Raw genomic sequence first — 19,667 nt, 5'->3', positions numbered from 1 at the left:
ATACATTTAAAATCAATTTAGTTAGGCTCATGCCACTTTATAGACAAGCCCTAATTCTCAAGACTGTTAGGACTGCTGGTTGCTATGCTGATAGTTCCTGAACTTCATTTTCCTAGACTAGAAGCAGGACAATCACAGTTGAGCATCCTCACCTGTGAAACTCTTCTCTGGCATCTCAACAAAGCCCAGTTTTTGCAAGTTTCAGGGTCCATTACAAAGCAGATTTGTTTCTGCATAACAACTCCAACAGGTCTCACTGGAATTCAATGTGTCTGCAAGAACACTGAGCATTGATTGAGTCACATCTCCCCCACTGAGTTTGAAGGTGACAGGATAATGTGCTACAGAAGTACACTTCCTCTAAGGATCTCAAAGTGCTTTACAAAATATTCATTAAACTTCACAACACACCTGCAAGGAAAGTAACTTTTTTATTGGTGGGGAAATGAGTCTACATGCAACTTGCACTAGTTAAACTAATAAGTATTTTAAAAATCAATTTAGTTAAACCAGTGAAAACCTTTTAAGAGAAAATGGATTCACAACTGGTTTATATCAATTTAGGTAAACTTAGTAATTTACCAGTTTTAGTTAAACCGATGCAAGTTCAGGGTTAGAAAGAGGGGAAAGTTTAAATACAGGGTAAGGTTCTCTCAATGCATCAGCATTATTTGTCATTTGGAACAAATATATTTAAAGAACTAAAGACCGGAAAAACAAATACATATGAGCTCAGCAGTTAAACATTCTGAGACTCCAAGTACAAGATCACATCAAGTTGCCTTATTCAGGGAGATGCTTACCACTGCTTGCTGGCAAAAATGTAACTGTTCTGCTGTCATACTTGCTGGGAATGAAATTCAAGTTCTACCTATTTTCTATACATCAAGACTAGTAAACCTGAAAACACTAGTTCCACAATTCTGCTGTCTCAATCATTTTGCTACTATTTATGTTGCTATTACAATCCAGACCTCGCTATAACATGGTCCTAGATGATAGATGGTTACCATAACAAAGTGTTACCAGGTCCCTTGATCTGACTGTAAGTTTAGCAGTCAGGCCTTAAGTAAAAGCCAGGACAGATGGCATGGCATAACCAAGTGCTTGTCTGGTTATAGCCTCCATTTTAACACTGTTTGCACCCTCACCACTGTTACAAGCTGTTTTGTACTCATGCTGTAGACTAAGTTAAAAATTTACAGGATGGAGTCATGTCAGTGTCAACGTATGAGGAGTCAGCAAACACTGTAAATGAACACGGATGTGGCAGGGAAATCACACTGATGCAAAAACTGCAAACATGATTGCATGTGGGACAGACAAAATTGTCCATGACCACTGCAAGCTGTTGATCCTTGCTTTGTGCTGTTCACGTTTTTCACATCAGGTGTTGATGCATCTTGCTTCAAAGTGGTTAATAGCAACATGACAAATCTGCTGCCACCCTGTTGTGAGCTGTTGCTTCCGAATTCCTGAAATTTACTTGACAGGCTTTCAAGTTTGATGTCACTGTATCTTCATACCATTTGTACTGACCACCATGAGAGCAGGTGCCTTGTTTTCACTGACAATAAAACATGGCCTTTGGTATTCTCAAGTCTACCATAAGAAGGTGGCCAGACCAACACAGCTGAGCTATTATGAGCATGCTTTGAACCTGGACATCTGACAATGATTAAGGATTTCAGTATTAGGCATTTTGTCCTGCCATTTGCCCTTTCAAACAGATTGAAAACAGCACATATGGAACTGACAAGTCTCCTGATATGGCGGCAATATGTTGTCCATATCTCACAACCATATAGAAGAGTTGTTAGCACAACTGACCAACAGACATTGAGCTTAGTGCTTGTTTTGATGCCTCTCCCTATCATTCCACTGGCAGTGACAACATTCCAAATGCAGAACTAATCTTGGCTATGCAATGGGTAATCTCATCTTCTGTGACAGCACACTCTAGGTAACAACTTCTCCATGTACCTGAGAGAAGCATTGCTGATTTGAATAACTGGATGGATGTGCTCATCCCCTGGCACAGGCTGGTACTTCAATTTTCTTCAGGCTTGTTGTGAAACCAAAGCAATTAACTGCACGAGCAAAGTGATCAGTTATAAACGGAATGTCCTCAAATAGAGTGAGCAACCAGTGCATAGTCATCAGCAAATAAAAGCTCCTTAAATAAGTACATCTGCTACTTCTGTGCAAGCACAGAAACATTGTTTAATCTGCAACTTCCCATTGGTAGGAAACTAAATAAATACTGTCAGTGTTATGAACATGAACATAACTGAAAAAAGAATGGAAAAGAGCATGGAAGCTCTGTTTGCTGCCATTAGTGACCAGAAAATGGTTTGATATCTCGCCATTCTTCACCACTCTTGCCATCATCCCATCCTGGAAGAAGGATCATATGACACAAACTATGCAGGGCATCCAAAGATGAAAAACTTTCCCCAAGTCCCTTGCAATTTACATAATCAAAAGCTTTGGGTAAGCCAACAACCACCATATGAAGGACTGCAGCAGTTTTGCTCCAGACATTTTTCCTGGGGCTGATGAGCTGCAAAGATCATATCTACAGTGCCCCTACCCAAACTGAAAGCCAGGAAAGATGGTTTCCACAAAACAAGTGTTAAATCTTTTCAATATGACCCAGGCAAGGATTTTTCCGGCAACAGAAAGTAGGGAAATGCATGATTATCAGTTTTTCCTATCAATCTTATGTTTATAAAAGCGACTAACAGTGGCATCCTTGTAATCCTGTGACACTGACTATTGTTCCCAGATAATACAGAAAAGCCCTGAAAAATGCCTTGCAATAGGGTAGCCATCCTGCTTACAAGATCACCGCTTGGAATGGCATCTGATCCAGGTGCTTTCCCTTGTGACATCTACTTGACTGCTGTTATGGGCTCATATAAGGTAGAAGCTAGTGCACTCTCTTCTTTAAATGGGTATTGTAGAAGAGCATTAATTGCTTCCTTAGAGATGTTGGAAGGGCAGTTAAGAAGCAAACAAACATTCTGTTCATTGAGCAAGTATTTCTTTTTTGTCCGTTAAGAGCCAATTGCCATTCAGTGTGCATAGAGGGGCCATACATAGCACAGAGACCAGCAAAAAGAGATTTGGGGGCCTTTTCGGTCTGCTGACAGTTGTAACTCTGCTACCTTTTCCCACCACGGGTTTTTTATTTGCTAAAGTTTGGTCTGTTTTGCAAAATGATATGCAGCCTTCAACTGTCACATCTTTATCTGCTATGTAGGCTCAATGGATAGCATGGCATGAGTTCAAGAGCTGACATATTCAGGGTCATTCTCATCAAAACAATTCTGATGATTCCTCTTTAATGACGGTGAAAACTTCAGCAGCTATGTGTCGTATCCCAAAAATGTTTCCAGGCTGTCTCAACAGCCACTGAGTCTTCTTCTGTAGCTAAGGGAAGTGCTTCTGCTGGAATTCAGAGTCACGTTTTCCAAGCTTGAAATATTTATTTTCTTCACTGGCTTGAGTCACTGTCTATGTTGCTTGACAGCAACATGAAGATATTTGACTTCTCGCAAGCCTATGATCTGACCAAGAGTTGGCAAATGAGCTTAACATCATGGAGATTTCTTCACCATGGAATGTAATCATGTCCAGTGTTCTGAAAAGGGGTCTTTTACTTATTGGCCTGCTGAAAACTTACTGGTGATGACTAGGTTGTGCTCAGTGCATTTGTAAAGTAGCAGCAAGCTGTTGCTGCTCGCATCAGCAACTCTGTGATGACCTATCACATTGCTCCATAATGCACAGTTCCGACCAACTCTAGTATTGTAATCACCCAGGATGATCAATCTATCATTACATGGAACTGACCTGATGATATTATCAAGGGTTTGATAGTCCTCCTTATCTTCATCTGCATAGATAATTCTCAGTGCATATGCGCTAACGACAGAAGCGTAACGACCTTTAGTAAGGCTGACACAGAAGAGCATAAGTTTGTCATTAACACCCTTCAGCAATGACTCAAATTTGTGGGCAGTCATAAAGCAGATGGCAAACCCCACAATGTTCATCCTCAGACTTGCCAGTTCAATAAAAGATATAAACAACACTCACTTCTTCTAGCTGCAGCTCACCAGCTAGTCTTGTCTCACTGAGTGCAGCAATATCTATATTGTACCATGCCAATATTCTACAGACTTTAATGGTTCTATGTTTAGGTCCATTACCTGTCAAGGAGTGTATGTGAAGATTCCAGGTTGCAGCATTTTCTACAATGGATTGGGAAACCCACACCTGCAGGAACCATACTGAAAAGCTTAACAAGTCCTGCCACAAGTCTACTTAATTTTTCAAAGTTGTCATATGGACAGAGCCCAGACTTGAAGTCATTGCACTAGAAATAAAGCACCAAGACACCTAATACAAGACTCCCCTCAGGCTTTGACCCTAAGCATTTGTTAAGTCACAGCTGCTTAGAAAGCATGCTGCTATGCAGTAGAGTCAAGTTCCAGGCCTAGGCCAGGAGAGCTCATGTTGCTCATCAGCACTTCCACCAATTGAGCACCAACACTGTCCATCTCCAAAGGAACACATGGCCAGCCCAGTACCACCATAAGAATGGCAACTCAGATGGAAGGAAGGGCAGGGAAGAGAAAAAAACAAGAAAAATATTTTGTATGGTTTAATGCTTCAGCTTCACAAAGCTTTAGTGACTAACTCTCAATATCACTCCAAGGTAACAGTTTTCATGTAAATTACAGCAATAGAAAAAAAAAGGAAGATGAGCCATGCCACACCACAAGAGTCAAGTCTCTATTTGAAGTGAGGGAACTGTACAGGCAACAGATTCTCTGAAATATTCTAGCAGAGCCAAAACTGGCTCGAAAACCCGCTCCTGACAGATGTTTAAGAACCTCCATGCATTCATACTGTCAATCCTTCACCCTCTGTGCTCTCAGCCTGAGAAACTCCCCATTCCAGCTGAGGGCAGAATACTGTGAGCAGTTAAGACTTAGGTTGCAATAGGTATTTAATGTATTGTTGTAAAATATTCTCAGGAGGCTGCATTAAGGACACTACTCAAAGTAGGGTGAGATTTACCTTCTCTATCACCCACAATGATTCCACCACCACTCTTTTGCTACTACAACCCAGGAAGGGGGGAAAAGGACTTTACAGCTCCTTTGTCAATAGATATTTAATGAATTTTAAAGTTATGTATCTCAATATTTAATTTGTTTTTAAGTCTGACAACATAAAAGGGCAGTTACTGGCTAAAATTTTCAAAGCCACATAGGGTATTTAGCCACACAACTCCACTCAGATGAAGAGCTGTGGCAAAATCTCGTCAGCTTTGAAAATCTCAACCCCTAGAACTAAAAAAATTATGCCATAGCTAAGGACTTTATTAAAACAAAGCAAGGCCAGTGAGTTAGATGAACATCAGAGATTATTAGGCCTAGGCTTTACTTACCTTAAAAGTATCAGATCCCAGGATAAATCCTAATCCCAGTGATGATCTTTTCCAGGCCGCTTACCAAATTTCAGCGTAGAATATTTTAATCAAGCTACAAAGCCTCTGAAAAGAGACCATTAAGTATTGCTGTACTTGGAGCGTTACTATAATGAAGAGGAAATCTCTATTCTCCAATTAAAGGAGAAAACTTAATATCCCCTTTATGAGGAACCTCAGATTTTCTGAACAAATTCTCTGAATTAAGAGTAATGAGAAATTTCTGAAAGTTGGGATAGTGGGAGTTGAACATTATCCTTATAATGCAAACTGTAAACCTTATCTATGAAGTAGATAGATATGAAGAAGTAGGCTTTAGAGTGAGCATTATGTAATCTGAACAACTGGAAGAGCTCCCGATGTCTCGAGTTTGGAAAACACAGAAAAGTTAACATTTTTTCCCCACGTTTATTGAAGGAAATTTAATGTACAAAATATTTCCAGATCCACATGCATTTAATCCTCTTCTTCCTCCTCTTCTTCATCCTGGTTAATCTGGAAGTATCGCAATTCGTAGCTTTCCTTGCTATTGGCAACTACACGCAGCCAGTCACGCAAGTTGTTTTTCTTCAGATATTTCTTAGTAAGGTACTTCAGATACCTGTGGAAAGAAGGCAGCCAATAATTGAACTGAAGACTGTATAAAGATTATTCATTCTACATTACATGCTCTTGAAATTTTGTATGCTATTTAATTGAATTTCCCTACCTTGCATTATTTAATAGTGTCTTTCATTTTCACCTCTGATAACAAAAAACAGGAGTTTGTCTTAACATTTTGCTCTCACACTTTATAAGAAAATTATAAGAAGATTGGTTGTAATGATGTAGACTGTAACGTGCCATTTTACTTTTTCAGAAACAAAGAAAATGTGTAGGTTGAAAGTGTTTTTGCATTTTCAAGTCTGCAACATTTGCCTAATAGCACATTTAATATGGCCTTTTCTGAAGACACTCCCCTGTGGGACCCTACCACTTACTCACCTTAAAAGACAAATTGTCTCTTCCATTAATGTTTTGACAAGCAGTTTTAAAAACATTTTTTCTTAAAAGAATTGTCACCTTTGTGAGAAATTACATTCCTGCAAGGCAAGCCAAAAGCATGATATTACTGCAGAAGTGACTACAGTTTGTATTACTCACAACAGTGCCTGAGAAAATAAAGCAATTCACTATGAGAGGATGCCCAAGTTACGCCATGTCACAGCCCCAAATACAAAACATCTTTTGGAAGAGGGCACCCACAAGACAAAGAATGCTCTCTGAATACAAAAAGAAAGCACATTTAACCATCCATTCCAGCCAAGCTTAGATACCAAGAGCCAACTTCTATAGGCCTTACTTAAGCAAAACTCCCATTGGAATCACTGAAGTAAAGACAGCAGAATAACATACATTAAAACCAGAGGATTCTGGGAATGAGACACTATGAATGACAGAATAAATCTTGTGTAACAGAGGTATGCCACACAATGCAGAAAGGCTAGCAGTTCTCTTCCTCTTGCAAAGCCAAAGTGGTTCACACTGACAAGAAACAACAAGGGGAAAAAGGACTACGTTTAATTTCTATGGTATCAAATAAAGTTTAACAAGAGAAGGTGTAAAACCTCTGAGGGAAATGGATCAACTGATATTTTTCAATTCTTTACTAAGTCATTATTGCAGTAGTGCTCAGAATATGCTAGGTGCTGTGCTGACATGCAGGAGACTCTCCCTGCCTCGAAGACCTTACAATTGTAAAAGGACAGCACAAAAGGGTAGGCAACATACATGCAAAGTAATCAGGTGATGTGTGTACACACATTTTATATATAAAAACATGGAACTAAGTCTCAAGCTTCCCCTCAGCCTAGTCCTTGCTAATTTTGGAAGAGTAAAAACATTTATATCTTGTAAGTGGGTCTAGAGAAATGAGTCTTTAGGATCTGATTGAGACAAGGGTGGAGGTTGGGCAAATAGGATGAAAGGGGTTCCAGGCATAAGGGGACAGCATGGAAGAAGGCATAAAGATGACAAAAGACAACAGGAGGGTATCAAGGCTAGCTTTTGTCCCCATCTGCCACCAAAGGAACAAGAAAGTAGATGAGATCAATGGTGTAGGCAGGGACTGCTCAGTGTAAGGCCTCAAAGAGACAACTATTGTATGAAAAATACACTGGATGATGTTTAACTGCTAAAAGTCCATGATTTGAAGTACTTTGCTGACAGACAGATAAGACATGTAAATGTATTTCTGATTTACTGGTAGTTTATACATTTTTCCCCAAAGATGTTTTATTTCATAATTTAGATGTCTTTGAATGATGAATTGTGTCATTACTAGACCATCCTCTAAAAGGAAGGAATTAATTTAATTTATTTTCCACTTCAATATTCAAAAAAATTCTCTCAGCAGCCTAATCAGCTATTTAGAAAATTAGCCCCAAACAAATTAGGTGTCAGTTTCTATTTCAGAATGTGCATATGTCTTCATTTAAATATTAGTACCAAATACTAAATTTAATCATGATAAATGTAAATTGGTCACTGTTAATCACTAATTTCTGAAAACTGCATATGAAGTTTAAAATATCAGCACCTACACAAGTAATAAGAATACTAAGAAAACCATATTTAGGAGGGAATTAAAATTTGCACATAGCTGTTACTAAATAAATTCAACTTCAGGCTTTTTAAAAAAAAAAAAAAAAATTCATTTAAAAATTCACTAGTGCAGGGGTCAGCAACCTTTCAGAAGTGGTGTGCTGAGTCTTCATTTATTCACTCTAATTTAAGGTTTTGCGTGCCAATAATACATTTTAACGTTTTAAGAAGGTCAAGTCTATAATATATAACTAAACTATTGTATGTAAAGAAAGTAAGGTTTTAAGATTTAAAATTAAATTAAAATGCCCCCCGGACCGGTGGCCAGGACCCGGGCAGTGTGAGTGCCACTGAAAATCAGCTCCTGTGCCACCTTCGGCACATATGCCACAGGTTGCCTACCCCTGGACTAGTATGTCAACTAGAGAAAATCAAGGACCAAAGCATCAGTAGGATTTAAAAAGGTTAATACACAAACCATCCACTACAGAAGGTATATAATAACTTAAATAAATGCAGCATAAAATCTACTAAATCAAAATTTTCAACAGCTGGTAACAGAAAGACAGATACTATTGATACACAATAAGTGATCAAAGTGCATTTAAAGGTCACTTTTGCATGGAATTTTATTAAATTGGACCCATGCACCCTTTTTGCTTGTTTTTTCTTCTGCTTTTATTTTAGCCATAGAAATATCAATTATCTGAATTCTAGCCTTGCCGGTTCATTCTGGAGGGCCTATCAGGTAACTCAGTATGTACATAATGTGCATCTACTCAACTAACTGAAAGAGTGAGCAAGGTGAACCTGGAACAAATGCTTCCTTTCACCAAAATGTTATTCACTCATGTTAACCAGGCATTAAAAAGAGACTTAAAATAGTAACTAAAAATCAGTTCCCTTCAATTGTTCAACTTTCACTGTCTGGACTTGTGATATCAACACTTCATTAGTTCTCCAGTTTTCAGAAAGGCTTCTGAGGCAGACAAGACTTGAACCTCTAATGTAAAAGGAAAGCAGAGAAAAAAAACCTTTCAGACCCTCTCAAGGTATCACTGAGAAGCAGAAAGGGCACAAACTCCTTTCCCCATTTTTTACAGGTCACTCTTAAGGTGTGAAATGGCTGTCAACTGGGCAAAGTATTTGCATTTTATGTTAAATGGAGGAGTGCTGAGATTTCCAAAGCTAGTCTATTATGTCAGTAACAGGCATTACCCAGCAATTAAATTATAGCATGTTTACCAAAAGAAATGTATCTACCAAATATTTCTTGTAACTCTTATGTCCTGGCAGTTACCATGTACCAAAGGATTTTACTTCAAACACTTGCAAATTGTTTTAAATGTCAAGAACTTAAATTGGCCATTAACAACCTCTTTTAAAAATAGTTTACTTATCAAAATGAAGAAGAGGTAGCCGACTAGCCTTGACATGGCAATGGGCCACCTAATCAAGAGAATTCATAGGGACAGAGTGAACTAAATACTCTAAACAGGAAAGCAGTAACTTATACATATTTCTACCTACTGGCTCTTAAGAAGTTTATATTAATTGAAATCTTAGCTCCGCTAATGATAATGGTAAAATTCCCATTGACTTCAATAGACCAAACACGTTACTCATTGTATTTAAGTGCTTGCTGCTCTGGCATGCAGCGTGCTGTGCTCCACCTAGTTACCACATCCCACTCCAAATGTGGCTGTATTTCAGTTAGTCTGTATGAACAATTAAGCACTTTCTGCTCCACTGGGTTGAAAGGCCCTGTAGAAATGTAAATACTACTGCTCCGATATACTGGTTACTAGCATTTCTGAAAGCTACCATGTCTGTTTCTGCATAATACATCAGAAATGTAACACTGTCAAAATACTCACATGCTTAATCTAGATCTGACGATTAAAGCTGTTTAGTGATTAACGCTGTTTGTGAATTTCTACTGTATCCTTTTCAAACCTGGTTATGTCCAAACAAGTCATTTGAAAGGTACGTCCTACTTTTAATCTCACTTATTTTATACAATTTATAAGTCAAAATAAGATTGTACAACCAAGCAGCTAAATGGAACCAAGTTCAGCTGGGTCCTGACGTTAGTCCCTTGCTTCCAGGAATGCTGCTGTTACATTCTAGAAGGATAATAACTGATGCAGGATTTGAGGAGACAGAAGAGGAGCATATTAGATTATTAGAAATGGTTCCAGTGAGAGTATTTTCAGACATGCCTGGTTTGTTATATATGCAATCAGAGATTTCAATCAATTTAATAAAATTACCAAAACCACGCTGTGGATAGCGTAACAATGCTCACCTTATAAAATGGTAACATCATGTTAAATAGAGAGAACTGATGATTGCATTGCTGCATAATATAATTATTGTTTTGTCTCTGATATTACATGGCAAAGATTTGTAAACCTGTTAAAACTTCCTAAATAAAAAAGAAATCGTTCCACTGAACAATTAAAATGTATGTCTCCCAGTAATTAGTTTTGACCTTTACCTGCTTTTATTTAAAAACAATTTTTAGGGGACAGCATAAAGGTGGGGTGGGAGGCTAAAGTCCGGTAGGATGACCAGGAAATGGAAGATTATATAGTAGTGGGAATCATCTGGATTGTTTTCATTTCTAGCCTTATTTTGAGATATTTTAGGAAGCTGTAGAACTGTTGTATAAAAATTTTAAAAAAATTATTAGGCATTAGCTGGACTCCACTGAAACATCTTCCACCCTAAAACTCTAATGAAGCTTTTTGTTTAGGAACAGAAATACAGTCACTATGCATAACCACATGTGCAGTTCACCAGTAGAGCTGAAAGCCATCTCTCAAATCCTCTCCAAGACAGACCTGTCTTGATTTGTTATCATCTTGTAGTAATGAGATGTAAGATCTTCTAATGCATTAGTATTTAATGGCAGAGATTCTGAGGACCCAGAGGGTCGGAGGTAGGCATAAAAAAGAAAGCATTAGTAGAGAAGAAAACTGTTATGAATGTGATGCTTGTCAATTAGGAAAGTGACCTGTCTCTTGGTGACACACTCAAGAGTTCTAAACTAAGTGAGAGAGAACTCTCCTAATGGTATAACTGTTCAAATTGTCATCATCTGTATCTTTTAAATTGTCACTCTAAAAGACCAAACCATGGTCTTCCTACAGTAAATTTAGCAAAAGATACAGAATGACAATCGTGAACTGTGAAGTCCTCAGAGGGGTCAGAAGGGACAATCATGATCATCTCTCATCTGACCTCCTCCACACTGCAGGCCACAGAACATCACCCACCCACTCCTGTAATAGACCCCTAACCTCTGGCTGAGTTACTGAAGTCCTCAAATCATAATTTAAAGATTTCAAGTTACAGAGAATCCACCAATTACACTGCAAGTTTAAACCTGCAAGTGACCTGTGCCCCATGCTGCAGAGAAAGGCAAAAAACCACCAGGGTCTCTGCCAATCTGACCTGAGGGAAAATTCCTTCCCGACCCCAAATATGGTAGTTAGACCCGGAGCATATGGGCAAGACCCAGCAGTCAGACACCTGGGAAAGAATTCTCTGTAGTAACTCAGAGCCTTCTCCATCTAGTGTCCATTGGAGATATTTGCTGGAGCCCTCTCCATCCAGTCACTGGAGATATTTGCTGCTTGTAGTAGATCCTCTACTCTACTGAAGCGTATTCACTTATGCACAGAATAAGTACAGCTTAGACAGTAGCCACAAATACCTTCTCACTATCCTCTTTGCTAACACAACTCCAGGCTGACCTAGAGGGCAGGAAGTTCAAACTCCACAGACCCTTAGCTGAGACTGCCAAAAGGGGGCCAAACAGCATCAGTGGTGACTGATGTTTGTTGTATCAATATCAGTACATTAGAATCTGGACTGTGACATCATAAACACCACTGAAATTTACCATCTGACGGCTGTTGTCATTACCAACCTGAGATTGATTGGAATAGACTTCCAGAGAGAAAAGCCTTTGTATCCCACTCCTTAACCCCTTTAGCTAGACATTACCTGTACGTTATTCCAATAAACGTACAATGGCTCCTCTCCCTTACCTCTTGGAAAATGGCACCTCTGAAGTTACGGTAATTTTGCTCTTGCTTCTCTCAATGGTCACCACACCTCCACCCAGATTACCGGCTTTTCCATTCACTTTGATTCGTTCCTGCAAGAACTGCTCCTACAAAATAAGGGTAAGATTTGTTAGTCAGAGTTATAGCCATAAAGTCTCTCTCTGTCTTGAAGGGCAAAATGTCTCCACTAACTTCCTAGCATCCAAAACGTAAGATTGAAGAGCATTTTCCCCCAATTTACTTTACCCAAAAGCCAGACAAGTTTTAAAGTGTCTTCCTCACACATCAAACATTGAAAGGAAATGATTACTATATTCCTCCCAAAGACTTAGGCCCTGATCCTACAAAGATTAATACTATTAGTCCTACTGGCTTAAATGGGACTACTCGGGTACCTAAAATTAAGCACATGCACAAATCATTGCAGAATCACAGTTATAGTGAGCAACATCCAACAGGCCTTTGATGTATTCACCAGTCTTAGGCATTCATCTTTCTGGATATCTGACAAAAATAAGGTTATAAGGATTCAAGTTCCTACAAAGGTTTAAACCACAATAAAGAGGAGACTTAATGACCACCTTTATAAAACTTACTTTCCTAACTTCACATCTCACATTTAGTGATAAAGAGCGTACAAAAAGGCTTCTAAGAGATTGTAATTATATAAGAATCCTACTGAAGTGTCCCATACACATTTCAGCTAGCCCATTTCCTTTTGCCTTTGAAATCCCATATGCCACTATGCAGGCATCAAAGAAAATACAGCAGTGGCCATCTTCTATGCAAAGGGTGTCCAGTTGGAGGCTCCACAACCAATAGCAAAATAGTGATCAGGAAAAAAATAGAAGGTGTCTACGTTATAAATTTGAAACTCTAGTATTTTACGAGAATGTCAAAGTTATAAAAAAATCTGGTCTGATTACCTTCAGTATTCAATTATAACCCTAATGTGAATCAACAGTCGCCTACATTTCTGATAAGAACTTAAATTAAATAGGCACTGTGTTGCAATCAAAATGCATTGTTCCATCCAATCACCTCCACCACCTCATATCATTTTATTTTTGATCTATGAAATGGGTATAGTATAAAAAAGTGTTTAAATTTGAAGTCTTAAATAAAGTTCCAGAGAAATCATTGGAAGATATGCCATGAATAAGAAGTACCTACACATTAAGAACTACATTTAAAAAAAAATGCAGGGCCATTGAAAAAGTCCCCAGTATTTTCAAGAAATTTCAGGGTTACAAACAATTCTAGTATTTTTTCACAATGATCCCGATCAGCAGGTCTTAATTTAGCAAACCAACAGAAAATATAGTTAATCAAAGTCAGAACTATATGGCCTAATTTCTAAAGCCACTTGTTGGTTTAGGATTAATGACTGCATTTGCAGCAAGCCCACAGAATACAGGACATTTCACAATTATTTATATGAAGGTAATTCAAAGGAAGCAGACCATTCAGTTCAAGAATATTCCAGCACAACACTACAAACTGCCCTCCACACAGCTGAAAAGTCACAATGTTATTCAGTAGTCAGAAACTTCTGCTGTAAAGAGTTGGGCCTGGTCTACAATACAGAGTTAGGTCAACGTAACGCAGTTTACATCGACCTAACTCTGTAAGCCAGTGATTCTCAACTTTTGTACTGGTGACCTATTTCACATAGCAACCCTCTGAGTGCAACACCCCCCTCCCCCCGCTTATAAATTAAAAACACTTTGTGTATTTAACACCATTATAACTGCTGGAGGCTAAGCGGGGTTTGGGGTGGAGGTTGACAGCTCTTGACCCCCCCATGTAATAACCTCGTGACCCCCTGAGGAGTCCCGACCCCCTGTGTGAGAACCCCTGCTATAAGCATATACATTAAAATGTAGCTCCCAGAAAAGTAACTTGCCCACAACACCAACTTAATAACTCCACTTCTTGCGGAAGTATAGCACTTAAGTCAATGTACACCGGACCCTCACTAGAATGCGCGTCTATATAGCACGAATTCACATATAATGCGGTTGCGTACATAGATCCCAAATGTAATTACTTTAATTGCAATTCATTTTAACGCAGTCCCCACATTAACGCAGTACCGCGCATGGATCCCAAATCCCGCATTCTAGCGAGGGTCTGATGTAGTTAGGTCAACACATATCGGTTCTCAAACTATTTACCATTGTGGGCCGCATCCAATACTACCTGTATAGCCCTGAGGATGTCACATGGGCTGCAACTGTGTGCTGGCTGGGCCGCAGGTTGAGAACCACTGGTGTAGACACTGCACTGCATACATCAACTGTTGCTGCCTTTCAGAAATTGTCCCACAATGCCCCAGGCTGGCAGTTAAATTGGTACAAGTGCTCCTAGTGAGGATGTGCACCGCCGACAAAAGGAGCATAGTGTGAACGTGTAAAACCAATTCAATTATTGCAGTGGCTGTACATCAGCATAACATAGGGCATGTCTACACACACAGCACCGCAGTGCCAGCACTGCAGCACCCCTGGTGAAGACACTATGCTGACAGGAAAAGCTCTCCTGTTGGCATAATAAAACCACCTCAACATGTGGCAGAAGCTATGTCAATGGGAGGAGCTCTCCCAATGACATAAGCGCAGTGTGGACAGCGCTATGTCAGTGTAATTTATGTCACGGGGGGGAGGGGGGTTTACACCCCCGAGCAATACAAGTTCTGCCAACATAAGCTTTAATTTAGACACAGTCTTACGTTGACTTAAATTTGCAGTGCAGAACATCTATCCAAGAGATATCCCGATAAACACTACAAAGAATTTATGTTAAATAAATCTACTTTAAAACTTGGGGTTTTTTTAATCTCAGAAGGATGCTAGCACTGTTTGAACACGCTTTCCCAGGCTAAGTATAGCAACTCAACGGTGCTAAAACTATTCTACAAATTTACAGCAGGCAAAACCATTGCAACGAACAGCCCAAACTTGCAACTTCTGCACAGAGTCTATGCTTTTTACAGAAGGTTGCAATGGTGGGTTGTAGTATCTGGGAGAAAGTCTTTAGTCCTGACCAGGTGAAGCCTCCAAAGCACTGTCCTCCCAGCTGCACAAAGATTCAGTTGTCCTAATTTCATTACACAATATTTGCCTCACATCTGGAAGTAAGCCTAAAGCCCTTGTTCCCAGCATTATGGGATAAGTGAGTCACATGCCCCAGAAAACACTGGTACTTTGCCTGTTGTGTGGACACAGTAAACCACTTCAAAAGAACCAGACAATTTATGCAATTAATGTCATAGAGTCATAGAATATCAGGGTTGGAAGGGACCTCACAAGGTCATCTAGTCCAACCCCATGCTCAAAGGAGGACCAATCCCCAGGTGTTTGGTTTTTTTTACCCCAGTTCCCTAAATGGCACCCTCAGGATTGGGTTTAGCAGGCCAATGCTCAAACCACTGAGCTATCCCTCCCTCCCTCCTAAACCCAGGGTTGTGAGTTCAATCCTTGAGGGGGCCACTTAGGGATTTGGGGCAAAAATCAGTACTTAGACCTGCTAATGAAGGCAGGGGGCTGGACTCTGTCTCCACAATGGTCCTCTCACTTCGGGTCAAACTTCACATCATTCATGTCCTCATCTATCGTCACTGACTTAAGTTATTACAGCGGGTGCAAACTGGAACAAATATGGACACTGCATGTAGAATCACAAGAAATCCTGCCATATTTAACTGGAGTCTCACACTTCACGCATCAGTTATTGTTTGGCCATGACCATATCAGCAAAATACTAATAGTTTCCCTTCAGTCAAGTTGAAGGGAATGTGTGTATATGGCTTCCAATGTCAAATGTGACAGGACTGCTAATATAGACACTATTAGACTACATCTTGACTAGATAAAATGGTCAAATGTAGGTCAATCTAAGTCATAAATGAAGCTCAACCTTTTCGCCCTAGTGTACATGTAGGGCAACATCTTGTAGCTTGATTTAGCTGGCCCTGTTCTACCCTAGGCAAAAACGTGACAATTTTTCAGTAAAGACAAAGCATAAGAGACTATCTAAAATTTTCAGAAGCATTTAAATGACTTACATGCTTGGGAGCCTAAACACCACTGCAAGTCAATGAAATATGGGAATCTAAGTGCCTATGGAACTTCTGAAAGTTTTGCCATAAAATACTAGTCTAACAAAAGGTTCTGTCATACAATGAGGCTTGGACTATGCTACCTAGGGAACACATAGTTAGTGTGATTTAGATCCAGCATTGAAAGGGTTCACCTCACTATCCCAGAGGAGCAGCCAGGATCTGAAAGGCGCCAGAAGCAAATATCATTCCTTTCATAAGAATCGTGCATTAACTTGGCAAAGTTCCACTTAGCTGCCAGCCCAAGGTGAGTGAATTCAAATTTACCAATTCTCAATGACAAGCGCTAACCAGTGCCCACCCTTTTATTAACATCTCATCTACAGTAAGATTTTTAGATAAACCCCAACATTGCTTCTCTACTGGTAACAGACACAGTAGGAACCCTGCTGTCGATAAGCTTCTGTAGCCAGCTGCCTTTGAACACCATACAATGCAACCCTGCTCAAGGCAGATCTGTAGAACATAATGACAAAATCACTAGCTGCTATAAGAGCCTTTGCCACACAAAGGTTTCCTACCACTGCATTGCAAGAAACTTTTTGCCAAATCTAGCATAGGTAAGGCTTTAAAAGTGGTGACACCGTTGCCACTAACTGCAGCTTAATGGGGAGGAGACAACTTGAAACAGAAAAGGAAAGTTCCCAACAGGATGGGAAACAGGCTTGGGAAATAGAAGTTCACAGTTAGCAGTGGCTAAGACCAAGCAGGCCAGCAACACTAATATACACCTTTGGGGACATGAGAGTATCCTAGAGAGTGATGCATGGGAGAGAACAAGTCAGTGGATTTTTGCTATAGTAAATATATTTTCATAATCATTTCGTATACCTGCCAAATGATTCATTTGCTGGACCTCCTAGTGGCACACTCCATTATAGTTAAAGAAACACTGATGGTCTAGAGCATTTAAAACTTACGAAGTTGGCTGCATCCATGATTCCATCTTCGACAGGATGGGTGCAGTCCAAAGTAAACTTTAGGACCTGCTTCTTTTTTTTGCCACCTTTCGTTGCAGGCTTCTTCTGTAAAGTTAAAAAGAAACAAAATTACACAGGTTACATATTCTAAACTTAACCTTAAGCTTTGGCATTAGGTTTAAGTGTATGTCTTTATATCAGTAAGAAAAAAAAAGAGAGCAGAGCTGGTTCACAACATTGCCAAGCCCTAGCTACAACAGGGATGAGACCCCTGGACAGGACTGCACTGTGTCCCTGATCAAATGTCTCAGGGCCACTGAGCCAGGTTATGACTGGACCACGCAGCACCTGGCTAGGGTGACCAGACGCCCCGATTTTATAGGGACAGTCCTGATTTTTGAGTCTCTCTCTTATATAGGCTCCTATTACCGCCCACCCCCACCCCGACTTTTCACATTTGCTGTCTGGTCACCCCACACCCGGATCTTCCGGGCACTGAACCCACCCCAGCCTCGGGAGCCAGACCGGCGCCCCCATGAGGCCGTGAATCGGGGGGCGAGGAAAAGTCCCAGAAGAACCGAGGCGTGGGGCGGGGGCCGCCCGGGACCAGACCCCAGGGGCCGGGGGCGGGGCTGGCGCCATAGGCGGCTCCAGGAAACGGGGGGCTCCAAGGCCGGCCAGGCCGCAGCAGGAAACAGGCCCCCGGCGCGGCGGGTGAAGGCCCCGCGGCCGGGCGCCCGGGCCCTCAGGCAGGCTGCAGGGAGCCGGGTCTGCGGCCTCCCCCGGCACCCGCCCCGCAGCGCGCGCCCGGCCGGCTCCCCGGCCGCCCCCGAGCCAGGCGAGCAGAGCGGCCAGGGGCCGGAGCCCGCGGGGGCCGGGCCGGGGCTTGGAGGCCGCGGGGAGGCCGGGCCGGGCCCGGCGTGGTTGGACACTCACCACAGGCGCCATGGCGGCTGCAACGAGAGAAGCAGAAAGGGAGGGCGGCGCGATGCGCATGCGCCAAATCGCCCGTGTGCCTCTCGCGCATGTGCCGACGATACCCCTGCGTGCATCTCGCGCAAACGCGCATGTGCCACCCAGCCCCCCACCCCTCCAGAAGCACGCAGAGCGCAGGTCACGCTAGCCAAGTACTGAGCGAATAGATTTCCCCATAATACACCCCTGAGCCATCCGCATCTCTGGGATCGATTAGCGCTACCTGTGCAGGGACCCGGATCCGTCCCCTGCCTCTCAGGGGGCGGATCTGGGCAGGGAGCAGGGGCCTGCCTGGGGGAGGGGAGGGGAGGGGAGGGGCCTGGCTGGGGGGGGTCTGGGCAGGGAGCAGGGGCCTGGCTGGGGGAGGGGAGGGAGCAGGGGCCTGGCTGGGGGAGGGGAGGGGTCTGGGCAGGGAGCGGGAGCCTGGCTGGCTGGGGGGGGTGGGGGGGGTACTGGGCAGGGAGCAGGGGCCTGGCGGGGGGGGAGCGGGAGCCTTGTTGGCGGGGGGGGGGGGTGGTCCTGTGCAGGGAGCAGGGGCCTGGGTGGAGGGGGATCCTGGGCAGGGAGCAGGGGCCTGGCGGGGGGGGGAGCGGGAGCCTGGCTGGCGGCGGGGGGGGTGGGTGGTGGTCCTGGGCAGGGAGCAGGGGCCTGGCTGGAGGGGGCAGGGGCCTGGCTGCGGGGGGAGGTCTATGCCATGGGGAAGGAGCAGGAGCGAGGGAGAGGGGAGGCTTTGACCCTGGGAGCACTGAGATCTGTGTCACTGCTGAGCTTTCCCTTGGTGGGGAGCAGGTGCTGGCACCATTCCCAGGCAGCAGAGAGGGGAATCAAACCAGAGAAGCAGCAGTGCTTCTGTCCCCTCAGCACCATAGCCCCAAGGCAGACCCTCATGTAGGACTCACTTCACAGCAGCTTTTGATAATAATAATAATAATAATAAATAAAAGCCACCTTTCTTACCAGTGAGTTCAGATCTCATCCTAGCATACACATACAAACCACTTCTTCCTGTGCTGAAATGCAGCCTGCTCTGGGATGGAACGTGGCAACTGTTTAACAGCTCAGAGCGACACCGCACAGTGGTCTAGGACAGGAATTGAGCATGGGCACTGGAGCCAACACCTCTACCCGCAATTCATCTGTGTATGGAATGCATAGCTCAACAAGGCCCTGATCCTGGAGACAGTAAATAAGGAAGTGTTATTTACTGCTTCTCATAACACAAGAACTGGGGTCACCAAATGAAATTAATAGGCAGCAGGTTTAAAACAAAAGGAAGTATTTTTCCATACAACACACAGTCAACCTGTGGAACTCCTTGCCAGAGGATGTTGTGAAGGCCAAGACTATAACAGGGCTCAAAAAAGAACTAAATTAAGTTCATGGAGGCTAGGTCCATCAATGGCTATTAGCCAGCATGGGGAGCAATGGTGTCCCTAGCCTGTTTGCCAGAGTCTGGGAATGGGCGATGGGATGGATCACTTGATGATTCC

General features: G+C 42.2%; 1 protein-coding gene across 1 annotated transcript; it reads right to left on the bottom strand.

Moving 5' to 3' along the window:
* Positions 1-5,891: 5,891 nt before the first annotated feature.
* RPL22 (ribosomal protein L22) lies at positions 5,892-18,257 on the bottom strand. Its single transcript, XM_044996571.1, has 4 exons — positions 18,139-18,257; positions 17,203-17,307; positions 12,145-12,269; positions 5,892-6,104 (listed from the first exon to the last, which is right to left on the bottom strand). The coding sequence occupies exons 1-4, from the start codon at positions 18,196-18,198 to the stop codon at positions 5,960-5,962; spliced, it is 435 nt and encodes a 144-aa protein (XP_044852506.1). The 5' UTR covers positions 18,199-18,257; the 3' UTR covers positions 5,892-5,959.
* Between the last annotated feature and the right edge of the window lie 1,410 nt (positions 18,258-19,667).

Source organism: Mauremys mutica, chromosome 21 (genome assembly GCF_020497125.1).
Source record: "Mauremys mutica isolate MM-2020 ecotype Southern chromosome 21, ASM2049712v1, whole genome shotgun sequence".
Lineage (NCBI taxonomy): Eukaryota > Metazoa > Chordata > Testudines > Geoemydidae > Mauremys > Mauremys mutica.
The sequence above is the reverse complement of the archived record's forward strand: the minus strand, read 5'-3'. Positions and strand labels throughout refer to the sequence as shown.